At 47.0% G+C, this 17,347-nt stretch overlaps 1 protein-coding gene across 1 annotated transcript in view; it reads left to right on the top strand.

Annotated features, from left to right (window-relative positions):
- The window catches only part of KTN1 (kinectin 1), a 91,652-nt gene that overhangs the window by 39,793 nt on the left and 34,512 nt on the right, over nucleotides 1-17,347 (top strand). Inside the window, exons 17-23 of the mRNA XM_038756212.1 lie at nucleotides 423-491; nucleotides 4,153-4,187; nucleotides 6,616-6,706; nucleotides 10,346-10,414; nucleotides 11,518-11,555; nucleotides 14,942-15,032; nucleotides 16,678-16,746. Of these exons, the coding sequence (XP_038612140.1) occupies nucleotides 423-491; nucleotides 4,153-4,187; nucleotides 6,616-6,706; nucleotides 10,346-10,414; nucleotides 11,518-11,555; nucleotides 14,942-15,032; nucleotides 16,678-16,746 (462 nt within the window). The remainder of the gene's footprint in view (nucleotides 1-422; nucleotides 492-4,152; nucleotides 4,188-6,615; nucleotides 6,707-10,345; nucleotides 10,415-11,517; nucleotides 11,556-14,941; nucleotides 15,033-16,677; nucleotides 16,747-17,347) is intronic.

Raw genomic sequence — 17,347 nt, 5'->3', positions numbered from 1 at the left:
AATGAATGAATGAATGAACTTGGACTTCCCAAGTGCTTAGTCCAGTGCTCTGCACACAGTAAGCGCTCAGTAAAGACGATTGAATGAATGAATGAATGATTGAACTTGTACTTCCCAAGCGCTTAGTCCAGTGCTCTGCACACAGTCAGTGCTCAATAAATCCGATTGAATGAATGATTATACTAATCAGGGCTCCTTTCTTTTCCAAAGCGTTTTGGATCTGAGACTGGAAAACCCAAGCCCCTTCCTTTTAATCAATCAATCGTATTTATTGAGCACTTACTGTGTGCAGAGCACTGTACTAAGCGCTTGGGAAGTACAAGTTGGCAACATCTAGAGACGGTCCCTACCCAACACTGGACTCACAGTCTAGAAGACAGTTTTAAGATATTAAACTGGGGGTTTTCTGTTAATTCTTCCAGATTCTGAAAGATCAAAACAAGGCTTTGCAGGTCGAAGTTCAGAAACTCCGAGCTCTGGTGTCTGAGCAGGTAAGTGTCTTCCCGGCTCACTCCTCCACAGGGAATCTCTAAGGAGAAGCGGCGTGGCCCCAGTGGAAAGAGCCCGGGCTTTGGAGTCAGAGGTCATGGGTTCAAATCCCGGCTCCGCCACTGTCAGTCATTCATTCATTCAACCGTATTTATTGAGCGCTGACTGTTTGCCGAGCACGGGACTGATCACTTGGGAAGTACAGTAATAATAATAATAATAATGATGGCATTTGTTAAGCGCTTACTATGTGCAGAGCACTGTTCTAAGCGCTGGGGAGATACAAGGTGATCAGGTTGTCCCACAGGGGGCTTACAGTTTTAGTCCCCATTTTCCAGATAAGGGAACTGAGGCCCAGAGAAGTGAAGTGACTTGCCCGAAGTCACACAGCTGACAAGTTACCTCATCTATAAAATGGGGATTGACTGTGAGCCCCCTGTGGGGCAACCTGATCACCTTGTATCCCCCCAGCGCTTAGAACAGTGCTTTACACATAGTAAGCGCTTAATAAATGCCATTATTATTATTATTATTATTATGTGGCGGAGCCGGGATTTGAACCCATGACCTCTGACTCCAAAGCCCGGGCTCTTTCCACCGAGCCACGCTGCGGCTTTGGGCGAGTCGCTTCACTTCTCTGGGCCTCAGTTCCCTCATCTGGAAAATGGGGGTGAAGACTGGGAGCCCCCGCCGTGGGACAGCCTGATCACCTTGTGAACATAGGCAAGTCCCTTCCCTTCTCTGGGCCTCAGTTCCCTCATCCGTAAAATGGGGATGAAGACTGTGAGCCCCCCGTGGGACAACCTGATCACCTTGTAACCTCCCCGGCGCTTAGAACAGTGCTTGGCACATAGTAAGCGCTTAATAAATGCCATCATTATTATTATTATAGTAAGCGCTTAATAAATGCCCTCGTTAGAGAGCATCCTCCCTCCAACCCAGTGGGCACAGGAGCACCCTGCTGAGGTTCCAAAAATTCCAAGCGGCAGTTGGGAGGACGGTTTCGGGATGGAATTCCCGGCCCCCCTCGCATCCCACCTGGAAGGAGCGGAGCGAGCCAACTGGTCAGAGAGGCCGCCAAGATGCTGTCGTGTTGTTTTTCCGGCTGCGGGAAACAAGAGGACGGCGGGAATCAGGTCGTGAAGCTTTTGGATTCCGCCCCGTGGTCTCTGAATGGTCAGGAGCCCAAGCCGGGGGTGGTACTTATTGAGCGCCCACTGGGGACACCGTAGTGAGCGCTTGTGGCTCCCCTTCTAAGCTGAGCTCACTGTGGGCAGGGAAAGTGTCTGTTTTGTTAGACTCTCCCAAGCGCTTAGTACAGTACTCTCCACACACAGTGAACATTCAGTAATAATAATAATAATAATGAGATGGCATTTGTTAAGCGCTTACTATGTGCCAAGCACTGTTCTAAGCGCTGAGGGGGGATACAAGGTGATCAGGTTGTCCCACGTGGGGCTCACAGTCTTCATCCCTTACAGATGAGGTCACTGAGGCCCAGAGAAGTGAAGTAACTTGATCAAAGTCACACAGCTGACAAGTGGAGGAGCCGGGATTCGAACTCATGACCTCTGGCTCCCAAGCCTGGGCTCTTTCCACTGAGCCACGCGGCTTCTCTGTTGATTTATGGATTTTCTCATTCCCCCTTTCGCCTGTCAACTCGTCAAAGGCAGGGATCGGATCAACCGCTGCGAGCCCGCTGTCGGGGAGGGACCGGCTCTAGATGTTGCCAACTTGGACTTCCCAAGCGCTTAGTACAGTGCTCTGCGCACAGTCAGCGCTCGATAAATACGATTGAATGAATGAATGAATGAAGCACTCAGTACAGTGCTCTGCACACAGTCAGCACTCAATAAATACGAATGAATGAATGAATGAAGCGCTTAGTACAGTGCTGTGCACACAGTCAGCGCTCAATAAATGCGATTGAATGAATGAATGAAGCACTTAGTACAGTGCTCTGCACACAGTCAGCGCTCGATAAATACGATTGAATGAATGAATGAACCACTTCTGGGCTTCCGGGCACTCAGTAGGGCATTCTGCTCGGAGCAGGCGCTCAGTAAGTGCCACCGATTACTTCCGAGCCACCATAAACCAGCCCTGGAGGGCTCCTGTTACGCCCGTTGACTTTTAATTATAGGAGGAGTTTAACCGATCTACGGGAAGACCTTTAGAAACCAAGCACTTAGAACAGCCTACTGCACATAGTAAGCGCTCAGTAAATACCATCGATTGAATGATTAATTGCGCTCTTTCTGAAAATTAGAGGTAACCACTCCCCCATGGGCCGCTCGTGTGTGAATTGGCAGTAACGTGTAGGGGAGGATTGTATCTTTGGTTTATCGCCTTCCGACTACTATCAGAACCAAGCCCATAGATGATAAATGTCTTCTACATATAATAATAATAATAATAATAATGGCATTTATTAAGCGCTTACTCTGTGCAAAGCCCTGTTCTAAGCGCTGGGGAGGTTACAAGGCGATCAGGTTGTCCCCCGGGGGGCTCACAGTTTTCATCCCCATTTTACAGGTGAGGGAACTGAGGCCTAGTGAAGTGAAGTGACTTGCCCAAAGTCACCCAGCTGGCAATTGGCAGAGTTGGGATTTGAACCCATGACCTCTGACTCCAGAGCCGGGGCTCTTTCCACTGAGCCACGGTGCTTCTCTAATGTTTTCTATCGTGGCCTTATCGTTTTCCAAGGCGGTTCTTTGAGGGTGGGGCCACCTTGTAACCTCCCCAGCGCTTAGAACAGTGCTTTGCACAGAGTAAGCGCTTAATAAATGCCATCATTATTATTATTATTATTATTATTATTTAGACTCTCCAACCTGGCTCTGGCAGTATCTCAAGCAGTTGCTAATTTCATGCCACGTGGCTCAGTGGAAAGAGCCCGCGCTTTGGAGTCAGAGGCCGTGGGTTCAAATCCCGGCTCCGCCAATTGCCAGCTGGGTGACTTTGGGCGAGTCACTTCACTTCTCCGGGCCTCAGTTCCCTCATCTGGAAAATGGGGATGAAGACCGTGAGCCCCCCGTGGGACAACCTGATCACCTTGTGACCTCCCCAGCGCTTAGAACAGTGCTCTGCACATAGTAAGCACTTAACATATACCATCATTATTATTATTATTTGGAGTCAGAGGTTGTGGGTTCAAACCCCTGCTCCGCCAATTGCCAGCTGGGTGACTTTGGGCAAGTCACTTCACTTCTCCGGGCCTCAGTTCCCTCACCAGTAAAATGGGGATGAAGACTGTGAGCCCCACGTGGGACAACCTCATCACCTTGTAACCTCCCCAGCGCTTAGAACAGTGCTCTGCACATAGTAAGTGCTTAACAAATACCATCATTATTCTTATTATTTGGAGTCAGAGGTTGTGGGTTCAAATCCCGGCTCCGCCAATTGCCAGCTGGGTGACTTGGGGCAAGGCACGTCACTTCTCCGGGCCTCAGTTCCCTCATCTGGAAAATGGGGATGAAGACTGGGAGCCCCCCGTGGGACAACCTGATCACCTTGTAACCTCCCCAGCGCTTAGAACAGTGCTTTGCATATAGTAAATAAAAGCCATTTTTACTGTTATTATTATGCTGGGCTATTAATTTTGATTATTATTATTATTATTATGCCGGGCTATTAATTTTGATGATGCTCTGTGTTTTGCAGGTGTCAAAAGAGTGCGTGGAGCAAATGGAAAGAAGGTGAGAGCTTTGGCAAGCTTGTGTGTCCAACGGAAGAGCAGCGTGGCCTAGGGAATAGAGCCCAGGGGTGGAAGTAAGAAGGAAGCAGCGTGGCTCAATCAATCAATCAATCGTATTTATTGAGCGCTTACTGTGTGCAGAGCACTGTACTAAGCGCTTGGGAAGTACAAGTTGGCAACATATAAAGACAGTCGCTACCCAACAGTGGGCTCACAGTCTAAAAGGGGGAGACAGAGAACAAAGCCAAACATACTAACAAAATAAAATAAATAGAACAGATATGTACAAGTAAGATAAATAAATAAATAAATAAATAGAGTAATAAATATGTACAAACATATATACATAAATACAGGTGCTGTGGGGAAGGGAAGGAGGAAAGATGGGGGAGATGGAGGGGGGATGAGGGGGATAAATAAATGAGATTGAATGACTGTGCATAGCACTGTTCTAAGCGCTGGATGATGATGGCATTTATTAAGCGCTTACTATGTGCAAAGCAATCAATCAATCAATTGTATTTATTGAGCGCTTACTGTGTGCAGAGCACTGTACTAAGCGCTTGGGAAGTCCAAGTTGGCAACATATAGAGACAGTCCCTACCCAACAGTGGGCTCACAGTCTAAAAGGGGGAGACAGAGAACAAAACCAAACATACTAACAAAATAAAATGAATAGATATGTACAGGTAAAATAAATAAATAAATAGAGTAATAAATATGTACAGACATATATACAGGTGCTGTGGGGAAGGGAAGGAGGTAAGATGGGGGGATGGAAAGGGGGACGAGGGGGAGAGGAAGGAAGGGGCTCAGTCTGGGAAGCCCTGTTCTAAGCGCTGGAGAGGTTACAAGGTGATCAGGTTGTCCCACAGGGGGCTCACGGTCTTCATCCCCATTTTCCAGATGAGGTCACTGAGGCCCAGAGAAGTGAAGTGACTTGCCCAAAGTCACCCAGCTGACAATTGACGGAGCCGGGATTTGAACCCATGACCTCTGACTCCAAAGCCCAGGCTCTTTCCACTGAGCCACGCTGCTTCTCCTCCCCTGCGCTTAGAATAGTGCTTTGCACATAGTAAGCACTTAATAAATGCCATTATTATTATTATTATTATTATTATTATTTTCTGGGCCTCGTGTGTAAAATAGGGAAAGGACAGTGAGCCTTATGGGGGACATGGACTGGATTCAATCAGTCAGTTGTATTAACTGAGCGCTTACTATGTGCTGAGCACTGTTCTCAGTGCTTGGGACAGAACAGCAGAGAAGCAGTTTGGCTCAGTGGAAAGAGCCCGGGCTTTGGAGTCAGAGGTCATGGGTTCAAATCCCGGCTCCTCCACCTGTCAGCTGGGTGACTTTGGGCAAGTCACTTCACTTCTCTGGGCCTCAGTTCCCTCATCTGTAAAATGGGGATTAAGACTGTTGGGACAACCTCATCACCTTGTAACCTCCCCAGCGCTTAGATCGATGCTTTACACATAGTAAGCGCTTAATAAATGCTATCATTGTTATTATTATTATTATTACAGCAGATTTAGCAAATATACCCTCTGCCTGTAATGAGTTTGCAGTCTAGAGGGAAGTTCAATCGGATTATCTTGTATCCATCCCAGTGCATAAAGTAGTAGCAAAAAAAGTACCCCGCACTCACAAAAAAATTTTTTTAAAGATAAAAATGATGCTACTTTGGTTCGGGGGGATGGGCAGAGTACTTTACCATGTTCAGAGCACTGTACTGAGCGCTTAGTGGAGGGGTGGGGTCGGTAGTCTCCTGGTGGAGTTGCTGCGTCGCTGGGTGTGTATATAATAATAATAATAATAATGGCATAATAATAATATATCATTATAATAATGATATATGGTATATATGTATATATGTTTGTACATATTACTGTATTTATTTATTTTGCTTCTACATATATATCATAATAATGATGATATATGGTATATATGTATATATGTTTGTGCATATTTATTACTGTATTTATTTATTTATTTTACTTGTACATATCTATTCTATTTATTTTATTTTGTTAGTATGTTTGGTTTGGTTTTGTACAGTGCTCTGCACACAGTAAGCACTCAATAAATACGATTGATGGATGATGATGGATGGTATATATGGAGAGGCAGCGTGGTGCAGTGGTTAGAGCCCGGGCCGGGAGTTGGAAGGTCATGGGTTCAAATCCCGGCTCCGCCACTTGTCTGCTGTGTGGCCTTGGGCAAGTCACTTCACCCCTGTGGGCCTCAGTTATCTCATCTGTAAAATGGGGGTTGAGACTGTGAGCCCCAAATGGGATGGGGACCGTGTCCAACCTGATCTGCCTGTGCTCCCCCCCGGCGCTTAGTACAGCGCCTGGCACATAGTAAGCACTCAGCAAATGCAGTCATCGTCGTCATTAGTAGTAATGGTAATTTTGCCTTTTCAGCATTCAAGAGAAGGACGAGAAATTAAAAACCGTTGAAGAACTCCTGGAAACCGGGTTGATACAGGTGGCTAATAAAGAAGAGGAATTGAAGGTACAGCTTTGGGTGATTTTTTTTTTCTAATCAGATTGTTAGCCACTTGTCTGCTGTGTGACCTCGGGCAAGGCACTTGACTTCTCTGGGCCTCAGTCACCTCATCCGTAAAATAGGGATGAAGACTGGGAGCCCCATGTGGGACGGAGACCGTGTCCAATCCGATCGGCTTTTATATACCCCAGTGCTTAGTACAGTGCCTAGCACGTGGTAAGCGCTTAACTACCACCATTAAAAAAAAAAATTGATGATTGGCAGATCATTCATTCATTCAGCCGTATTTGTTGAGCGCTTATTAATAATAATAATAATGATGGCATTTGTTAAGCGCTTACTATGTGCAGAGCACTGTTCTAAGCGCTGGGGGGGATACAAGGTGATCAAGTTGTCCCACGGGGGGCTCACAGTCTTAATCCCCATTTTCCAGATGAGGGAACTGAGGCTCAGAGAAGTGAAGTGACTTGCCCAAGGTCACACAGCAGACACGTGGCAGAGCCGGGATTCGAACCCATGACCTCTGACTCCAAAGCCCGGGCTCTTTCCAATGAGCCACGCTGCTTCTCTATTGTGTGCTTATTGTGTGCAGAGCACTGTACTAAGCGCTTGGGAGGGGACAACAACAGCAGACAGACACATTCCCGCCCACACCGGCCTCACGGAGACTGGCCATCTCAGTGTCGGCTTAGGGTCAGCAGCCGTTCATTTGGTTGTATTTATTGAGCGCTTACCGTGTGCAGAGCACTGTACTAAGCGCTTGGGAGGGGACAACAACAGCAGACAGACACATTCTGGCCCACAACGGCCTCACGGAGACTGGCCATCTCAGTGTCGGCCTGGGGTCAGCAGCCGTTCATTCAGTTGTATTTATTGAGCGCTTACCGTGTGCAGAGCACTGTACTAAGCGCTTAGGAGGGGACAATAGAACAATAAACAGACCCTGCCCTCAACGAGCTTCCAGTCTAGAGCTGTTGTTTCAACGTGGCCACATTCACTGTCTAAACAATTGCATATCAAGTCCCAAAAGAAGGAGAGATCTGGCAAATATTCATTCATTCTAATCGTATTTATTGAGCGCTTCCTGTGTGCAGAGCACTGGACTAAGCGCTTGAAGACCTTTGCTGAAGGAGCGGCGTGGCTCAGCGGAAAGGGCCCGGGTTTGGGAGTCGAAGGTCGTGGGTTCTAATCCCGCCGTGTGACTTGGGGCAAGTCACTTCATCATCATCATCAATCGTATTTATTGAGCGCTTACTGTGTGCAGAGCACTGTACTAAGTGCTTGGGAAGTACAAATTGGCAACATATAGAGACAGTCCCTACCCAACAGTGGGCTCACAGTCTAAAGTAACAGTCTAAAGTCACTTCACTTCTGGGCCTCAGTTAAGTCATCTGTAAAATGGGGATTAAAACTGTGAGCCCCGTGTGGGACAACTTGATCGCCTTGTATCTACCCCAGTGCTTAGAACAGTGCTCGACACATAGTAAGCACTTCCCAAATACCATTATTATTATTATTATTATTATTGTTATTATTATTATTATTATTATTGCAACAGATTCTCCTGGGGCAGAGCGTATACTGTGCCAACCCCTTCTAGACTATAAGCTCCTCGTGGGCAGGAACCTTGTCTACCAAGTCTGTTAGGATTATGCTCTTCCGTGCACATGGTACAGTGCTCTGCACACAGTAAGCGCTCATCGAGTCATTCATTCATTCATTCAAAAGTATTTATTGAGCGCTTACTGTGTGCAAAGCACTGTACTAAGCGCTTGGGGAGTCCCACGGAGTGAAACAAGATCATCCATTCATTCAGTCGTCTTTACTGAGCGCTTAGAGCACTGAAAACAAGATCATTCATTCATTGTCGTAGTTACTGAGCGCTTAGAGCACTGTGCTAAGCGCTTGGGAAGCCCAAGTCGGCAACATATAGAGACGGTCCCTACGCAGAAAACGGGCTCACAGTCTAGAAGGGGGAGACAGACGACAAAACAAAACACGTGGACGGGTGTCAAGTCGTCAGAATAAATAGAAGTAAAGCTAGATGCACATCATTAACAAAATAAATAGAATAGTAAATATGTCCAAGTAAAATAAAGCACGTAGTCCAGTGCTCTGCACACAGTAAGCGCTCAATAAATACGATTGAATGAATGAATGAATAAATAGAGTAATAAATCGGGACAAACATATATACAGGTGCTGTGGAGAGGGGAAGGAGGTAGGGTGGGTGGGATGGGGAGAAGGAGAGGAAAAAGGGGGCTCAGTCTGGGCCTTGGGGATGGTGTGAAGGAAAGGGAGATCGTTGAATCAATCAGTCAATCATCAATCAATCATATTTATTGAGCGCTTACTGTGTGCAGGGCACTGTACTAAGCGCTTGGGAAGTACAAATGTGCAACGTATAGAGACAGACCCTACCCAACAGTGGGCTCACAGTCTAGAAGGGGGAGACAGAGAACAAAACCAAGCATACTAATAAAATAAATAGAATAGATATGTACAAGTAAAATAAATAGAGTAATAAATATGTACAAACATATATACATATATACAGGTATATATGAAGTGATTTGGAGTGCATCCTGTAGACTGCAGGCTCGTTGTGGGCAGGGAATGTGTCCGTTTATTGTCGTATTGCGCTTTCCCAAGCACTTAGTCCAGTGCTTTTTCATTCATTCATTCACTCGTATTTATTGAGCGCTTACTGTGTGCAGAGCACTGGACTAAGCGCTTGGGAAGTCCAGGTTGGCAACATCTAGAGACGGGCCCTACCCAACAGTGGGCTCACAGTCTAGAAGGGGGAAGACAGACAACAAAACCAAAAAAGTAGGCATCAGTGGCCTCCGTAGCTCTCCCAGTTCATTCAGTGGTATTTATTGAGCGCTTACTGTGTGCAGAGCACTGTACCAAGCTCTTGGGAAGTCCAAGTTGGCAACATCTAGAGACGGTCCCTACCCAACAATGGGCTCACAGAGAGAAGCAGCGTGGCTCAGTGGAAAGAGCCCGGGCTTTGGAGTCGGGGGTCATGGGTTCGAATGCCGACTCTGCCAATTGTCACCTGTGTGACCTTGGGCAAGTCACTTCACTTCTCTGAGCCTCAGTTCCCTCATCTGTAAAACGGGGATGAAGACTGTGAGCCCCCCGTGGGACACCCTGATCTCCTTATAACCTCCCCAGCGCTTAGAACAGTGCTTTGCACATAGTAAGCGCTTAATAAATGCCATCATTATTATTATTATTATTATAGAAGGGCTCAGGCCGGTGCTCTGCCCACGGGAAGCGCTCAATACATACGACCGTCCGACCGCACGGTCATTGAATGAACGGAGGCAAGGATGAGGGTGGGAAAAGAGCAGGGGTAGGGAGTGAGAAACGTCAGGTTTCCATCAATCAGTGGTACTTATTGAGCGCTTACGCTACAGCAGAGTTAGCGGACACGTCCCCGCCATGAGCTACCCGTCCAGAAAGTAGGAAGAAAAAGTGTCAGGCTTAACGCGGCAAGAGGGGAAAGGCACGGCACAGAGAGTGGGCGTATTTGTTGAAGAATAGGAAGGTTGGCGCTCGGGAAAAAGGAAAATTATTCCCCCCCGTCTCCAGGAAGGGTAGCTCTCTGAAAGCCGTATCCTGTGTTTGTTTCCAAAGGCCCTGAGGACAGAAAACGCGACCCTGAAAAAAGACGTCGAACGCCTTCGAGCCCAGCAAACCGATCAGGTAGGGCGTGACCGGCGGGACAACAGTCAATCCCACCCGCGGACCAGTGGAAAGATAGCAGGATCCTCGGAAAACTCGCACGCGCGCGCTTAGGGAAATTCTGCCTTCAGGATTTCAGAACTTTGGCCCCCGTTGGCCCCTCACACAATAATGTGGTGACCAAATGCCGTGAGGTGTTGAGTCGTTCGGCGGTTATAACGATAGCGATAATAATAATTGGCATTTATTAAGCGCTCAATCCCACCCGCGGATCAGCGGAAAGATAGCAGGATCCTCGGAAAACTCTCGCGCGCGCGCTTAGGGAAATTCTGCCTTCAGGATTTCAGAACTTTGGCCCCCGTTGGCCCCTCACATGATAACGTGGTGACCAAATGCCGTGAGGTGTTGAGTCGTTCGGCGGTTATAACGATAGCGATAATAATAATAATGGCATTTATTAAGCGCTTACTATGTGCAAAGCACTGTTCTAAGCGCTGGGGCGGTTACAAGGTGATCAGGTTGTCCCATGGGGGGCTCACAGTCTTAATCCCCGTTTGACAGATGAGGGAACTGAGGCCCAGAGAAGTGAAGTGACTTGCCCAAAGTCACCCGGCTGACAGTTGGCGGAGCCGGGATTTGAACCCACGACCTCTGACTCCAAAGCCCGGGCTCTTTCCACTGAGCCACGCTGCTTTCCCGCAGCATGGTATTTGTTAAGCACTTTCTGTGTGCCAGTCACTGTTCTAAGCGATGTGGTAGAGCCAAGCTAACTCCATTCATTCATTCATTCAATCGTATTTATTGAGCGCTTACTGTGTGCAGAGCACTGGACTAAGCGCTTGGGAAGTACAAGTTGGCAACACGTGTCTGCTGTGTGAGCTTGGGCGAGTCACTTCACTTCTCTGAGCCTCAGTTCCCTCGTCTGTAAAATGGGGGTGAAGACTGTGAGTCCCACGTGGGACAACCTGATCACCTTGTATCCCCCCAGCGCTTAGAACAGTGCTTGGGACATAGTAAGTGCTTAACAAATGCCATTATTTATTATTATTATTATTATTATTATTATTATTATTATTATTATTTACAAGCACCAGAAATAAAAACCCAAAACACTTCTATTGCAGGTGGCTCTCACTTCCCTCAACGAAGAACTCCGAAGAGCGTAAGTAACCTTATCCATCATTGTCTTTTCCACTTGGATTCCCTCCCATTTCTTTACTCCCACGACTTTCCTGTTGGGCGGGCCAAGAATTTCACCCTGTAAATGTAATCCTCTTGTCAAGAAGATTCATAATTAATAATAATTAATAATACTTAATAATAACGATGGCATTTGTGAAGCGCTTACTATGTGCAGAGCACTGTTCTAAGCGCTGCGGGGGGATACAAGGTGATCAAGTTTGTCCCCCGTGGGGCTCACAGTCTTCATCCCCATTTTCCAGATGAGGGAACTGAGGCTCAGAGAAGTGAAGTGGCTTTTCCAAGGTCACAAAGCAGACATGTGGCAGAGTCGGGATTTGAACCCATGACCTCTGACTCCAGGATTACTTTGGGGACCCTCAGAAGTGTAGGGCATTTAAGTACAAGCAATCATGAACGTGTATTGGGTGCCGTGCACTGACCTAAGCACTCGGGAGAGTAAGGTGGAATAACAGAATGGAAGAGCAAGAACGGAACGGGAGGGAACATATCATTCGTATATATTGAGCGCTCACTATCATCAATCGTATTTATTGAGCGCTTACTATGTGCAGAGCACTGTCCTAAGAGCACGGGAGAGAACGATAAAACAAGAAACAGACACATTCCCTGCCCACAACGAGCTTACAGTCTAGACGGGGGGAGTCGGACGCTCTTATGAATAGTATAATAAATGCTGTATCGTTCTCTCCCGAGCGCTTAGGACAGTGCCGTGCACCCAATACGGAGGGGGAGTTGGACGTTATTATGAATAGTATAATAAATGCCGTATTCTCTTCCGAGCGCTTAGGACAGTGCCGTGCACCCAATAAGGAGGGGGAGTCGGACGTTATTATGAATAGTGTAATAAATGCTGTATCGTTCTCTCCCGAGCGCTTAAGACAGTGCCGTGCACCCAATAAGGAGGGGGAGTCGGACGTTATTATGAATAGTATAATAAATGCTGTATCGTTCTCTCCCAAGCGCTTAGGACAGCACCGTGCACCCAATAAGGAGGGGGCGTAGGACGTTATTATGAATAGTATAATAAATGCTGTATCGTTCTCTCCCGAGCGCTTAGGACAGCGCCGTGCACCCAATAAGGAGGGGGAGTCAGATGTTATTATGAATAGCATAATAAATGCTGTATCGTTCTCTCCCGAGCGCTTAGGACAGTGCCGTGCACCCAATAAGGAGGGGGAGTCGGACGTTCTTATGAATAGTATAATAAATGCTGTATCGTTCTCTCCCAAGCGCTTAAGACAGTGCCGTGCACCCAATAAGGAGGGGGAGTCGGACGTTAGTATGAATAGTATAATAAATGCTGTATCGTTCTCTCCCGAGCGCTTAGGACAGTGCCGTGCACCCAATAAGGAGGGGGAGTTGGACGTTATTATGAGTAGTATAATAAATTCTGTATCATTCTCTCCCGAGCGCTTAGTACGGTGCCGTGCACCCAATAAGGAGGGGGAGTCGGACGTTATTATGAATAGTATAATAAATGCTGTATCGTTCTCTCCCAAGCGCTTAGGACAGTGCTGTGCACCCAATAAGTGCTTAATAAATAGCTTGATTTACCTCCATTCCCACACCTGGTCAAGATGTGGATTTTGATAACATATGATGGAGTTTTAGGGTTTTTTAAGGTTATTTTTTAATTAAAGAGTCGTTCCCCACGCGGCCTCAGGGTTTTCCCCGAAGGCTTCCGACCCCGGAAATCTCTCTACAGGCAGGCCATCCTCTCGACGGGGCTGAGAGCGACCAAGTTGACAAGTTGCCAACTTGTACTTCCCAAGCGCTTAGTACAGTGCTCGGCACACAGTAAGCGCTCAATGAATACGATTGATTGATTGATTGAAGGAGAAACAGCCCCTGTATTCGGTCTTATCTCATTCGGTTGCATTTATTGAGCGCTTACTGCGTGCGGAGCGCTGTACTAAGCACTCGGGAGAGTACGGCACACCAGTAAACGGACGCATTCCCTGCCCACGACGAGCTTACAGTCTAGAGAGGCAGCATGGCTTAGTGGAAAGAGCCGGGCTTGGGAGTCAGCGGTCATGGGTTCTAATCCCGCCTCTGCCACTTGTCAGCTGTGTGACCTTGAGCAAGTCACTTCTCTGGGCCTCAGTTACCTCATCTGTAAAATGGGGATGAAGACTGTGAGCCCCACGTAGGACAACCTGATTACCTTGTATCTCCCCCAGTGCTTAGAACAGTACTATGCACATAGTAAGCGCTTAACAAATACCAACATTATTATTATTATTAGAGGGCTCTCCAGCTCTAACATTATTATTTTTTTTAAGTGGTATTTGTTAAGCGCTTACTGTGTGCAAAGCACTGTTCTAAGCGCTGTGGGGGGGATACAAGGTGATCAGGTTGTCCCATGAGGGGCTCACAGTCTTACAGATGAGGGAACTGAAGCACAGAGAAGTTAAGCGACTTGCCCAAAGTCACACAGCAGACATGTGGCGGAGCCGGGATTAGAACCCACGACCTCTGGCTCCCAAGCCCAGGCTCTTTCCGCTGAGCCATGGTATTTGCTGAGTTCACTTACTATGTGCAAAGCACCGTTCTAAGCGCTGGGGGAGGAGGTTACAGGGTGATCAGGTTGTCCCACGTGAGGCTCACAGTCTCAATCCCCATTTTCCAGATAATAATAATAATAATGATGGCATTTATTAAGCGCTTACTATGTGCAAAGCACTGTTCTAAGCGCTGGGGAATTTACAAGGTGATCAGGTTGTCCCACGTGGGGCTCACAGTCTTGATCTCCATTTTACAGATGAGGGAACTGAGGCCCAGAGAAGTGAAGCGACTGGCCCAAAGTCCCACAGCTGACACTGTTGGGTAGGGACTGTCTCTATATGTCGCCAACTTGTACTTCCCGAGCGCTTAGTGCAGTGCTCTGCACACAGTAAGCGCTCAATAAATACGATTGATTTGATTGATTTGATTGATTGACAATTGGCAGAACCAGAATTTGAACCCATGACCTCTGTCTGCAGAGCCCGTGCTCTGTCCACTGAGCCACGCTGCTTCTCCATTATTATTATCAGAGGGCTCCCAAGCTCCAGATTTGGGCCCTGAGGATGATGCTTCTTTCTCCCTTGCTTTAATTGGTCCCTGTTCGTTGCCAGCCCCGTGGCGTTGTCATGTTGCGGCTCCGTTGTCTGCCATAATGACTCCTTTTTTCCCCCCAAACCATCGGACAGAGCCCGGATTCAGCGGCGAAGAAGAACGGTTCCTGTGTTAACGTACCAGACGGCCATCGCCGATGTCGATTCGCGCTCTCCCTCCCAAGCACCGGAGGGTCCGGGCGATGGAATGGCTCTCTTCCTTCGTTAACACGGTGTTCCTCTACCTCAGGACCCGCGAGAAGGACGGGAAGCTCAAATCCGCGGAAGAGCTCCTGCAAGCCGAAGCGCAGAAGGCCGCGAGCAAAGAGAAGACCATTCAGGTACTCATTCGGTCGTATTTATTGAGCGCTTCCTGCGTGCGGAGCACTGGACTAAGCGCTTGGGAGGTCCAAGTTGGCAGCATCTAGGGACGGTCCCTACCCGACAGCGGGCTCACCGTCTAGAAGGGGGAGGCAGACGACTTTCAGGGATCATTTCTGTAGTATGTAACTAGAGAAGTGAGATCGAAAGTGTAAAGATTCACTTTACGCAGTCTTTTAGACTGTGAGCCCACCGTTGGGTAGGGACTGTCTCTATATGTTGCCAATTTGTACTTCCCAAGCGCTTAGTCCAGTGCTCTGCACACAGTAAGCGCTCAATAAATACGATTGATGATGATGACAAAACAAAACATTTGAGCCGGACGGGCGGGGATGGTAAGCGCTTCGCACTTGTGTATATGTATATATGTTTGTACATATTTATTACTCTATTTATTTATTTATTTATTTTGCTTGTACATATCTATTTATTTTATTTTGTTAGTATGTTTGGTTTTGTTCTCTGTCTCCCCCTTTTAGACTGTGAGCCCACTGTTGGGTAGGGACTGTCTCTAGATGTTGCCAATTTGTACTTCCCAAGCGCTTAGTCCAGTGCTCTGCACACAGTAAGCGCTCAGTAAATGCGATTGATGATGATGACAAAACGAAACATTTGAGCCGGACGGGCGGGGACCTTAAGCGCTTCGCACGTGGGGAAGCTTACGTGGGGAAGCGCTTCGCACCTGTATATATGTATATATGTTTGTACATATTTATTACTCTATTTATTTATTTATTTTATTTGTACATATCTATTCTATTTATTTTATTTTGTTAGTATGTTTGGTTTTGTTCTCTGTCTCCCCCTTTTAGACTGTGAGCCCACTGTTGGGTAGGGACTGTCTCTATATGTTGCCAATTTGGCGTTCCCAAGCGCTTAGTACAGTGCTCTGCACACAGTAAGCGCTCAATAAATGCGATTGAGGATGATGACAAAACGAAACATTTGAGCCGGACGGGCGGGGACGGTAAGCGCTTCGCACGTGGGGAAGCTTACGTGAGTAAGCGCTTCACACCTGTATATATGTATATATGTTTGTACACATTTATTACTCTATTTACTTGTACATATCTATTCTATTTATTTTATTTTGTTAGTATGTTTGGTTTTGTTCTGTCTCCCCCTTTTAGACTGTGAGCCCACTGTTGGGTAGGGACTGTCACTATATATTGCCAATTTGTACTTCCCAAGCGCTTAGTACAGTGCCCTGCACACAGTAAGCGCTCAATGAATACGATTGATGATGATGATGAACGCGTAGCCGGTACAGTCGACCCACTGACCGACCGTTTCGCCTCCGGCCTCGCACGTGTCCCGAGCCGGTCGCGTGGCCTCCCGCCGTTCCGCTGGCCGATCCCGTCATCATCATCATCATCATCAATCGTATTTATTGAACGCTTACTATGTGCAGAGCACTGTACTAAGCGCTTGGGAAGTACAAATTGGCAACATATAGAGACAGTCCCTACCCAACAGTGAGTTCACAGTCTAAAAGGGGGAGACGGAGAACAAAACCAAACATACTAACAAAATAAAATAAATAGAATAGATATGTACAAGTAAAATAAATAGAGTAATAAATGTTACCTTTCTGTCACCTTCAAGGCTTTGAAGCAGGAAGTGGAGGCCCTGAAAGAAGAAGTGGGAAAAATCCAGCTTGAGAAGGCCCAGCAGGTAAAGCAACAATTCTTGGCAGGGGGGACGCTGGTTTTTACGGTGGGGGTGGGTATATTGAAAACACTTTTAAAAATGGTATTTAAGCGTTCGCTGTGTGCCAGGAACTGTATTGAGCACTGGGGTATGTTTGTACGTATTTATTACTCTATTTATTTCACTTGCACATATCTATTCTATTGATTTTATTTTGTTAATATGTTTTATTCTCTGTCTCCCCCTTTTAGACTGTGAGCCCACTGTTGGATAGGGACCGTCTCTAGATAATAATAATAACAATGGCATTTATTAAGCGCTTACTATGTGCAAAGCACTGTTCTAAGCGCTGGGGAGGTTACAAGGTGATCAGGTCGTCCCACGTAGGGCCCCCAGTCTTAATCCCCATTTTACAGATGAGGGAACTGAGGCCCAGAGAAGCGAAGTGACTTGCCCAAAGTCACACAGCTGACAATTGGCAGAGCCGGGATTCGAACCCATGACCTCTGACTCCAAAGCCCGGGCTCTTTCCACTGAGCAATGCTGCTTCTCTAGATGTTGCCAACTTGTACTTCCCAAGGGCTGAGTACAGTGCTCTGCACACAGTAAGCGCTCAATAAATACG

The sequence above is a fragment of the Tachyglossus aculeatus genome, chromosome 14 (assembly GCF_015852505.1).
Source record: "Tachyglossus aculeatus isolate mTacAcu1 chromosome 14, mTacAcu1.pri, whole genome shotgun sequence".
NCBI lineage: Eukaryota > Metazoa > Chordata > Mammalia > Monotremata > Tachyglossidae > Tachyglossus > Tachyglossus aculeatus.
The sequence above is the reverse complement of the archived record's forward strand: the minus strand, read 5'-3'. Positions and strand labels throughout refer to the sequence as shown.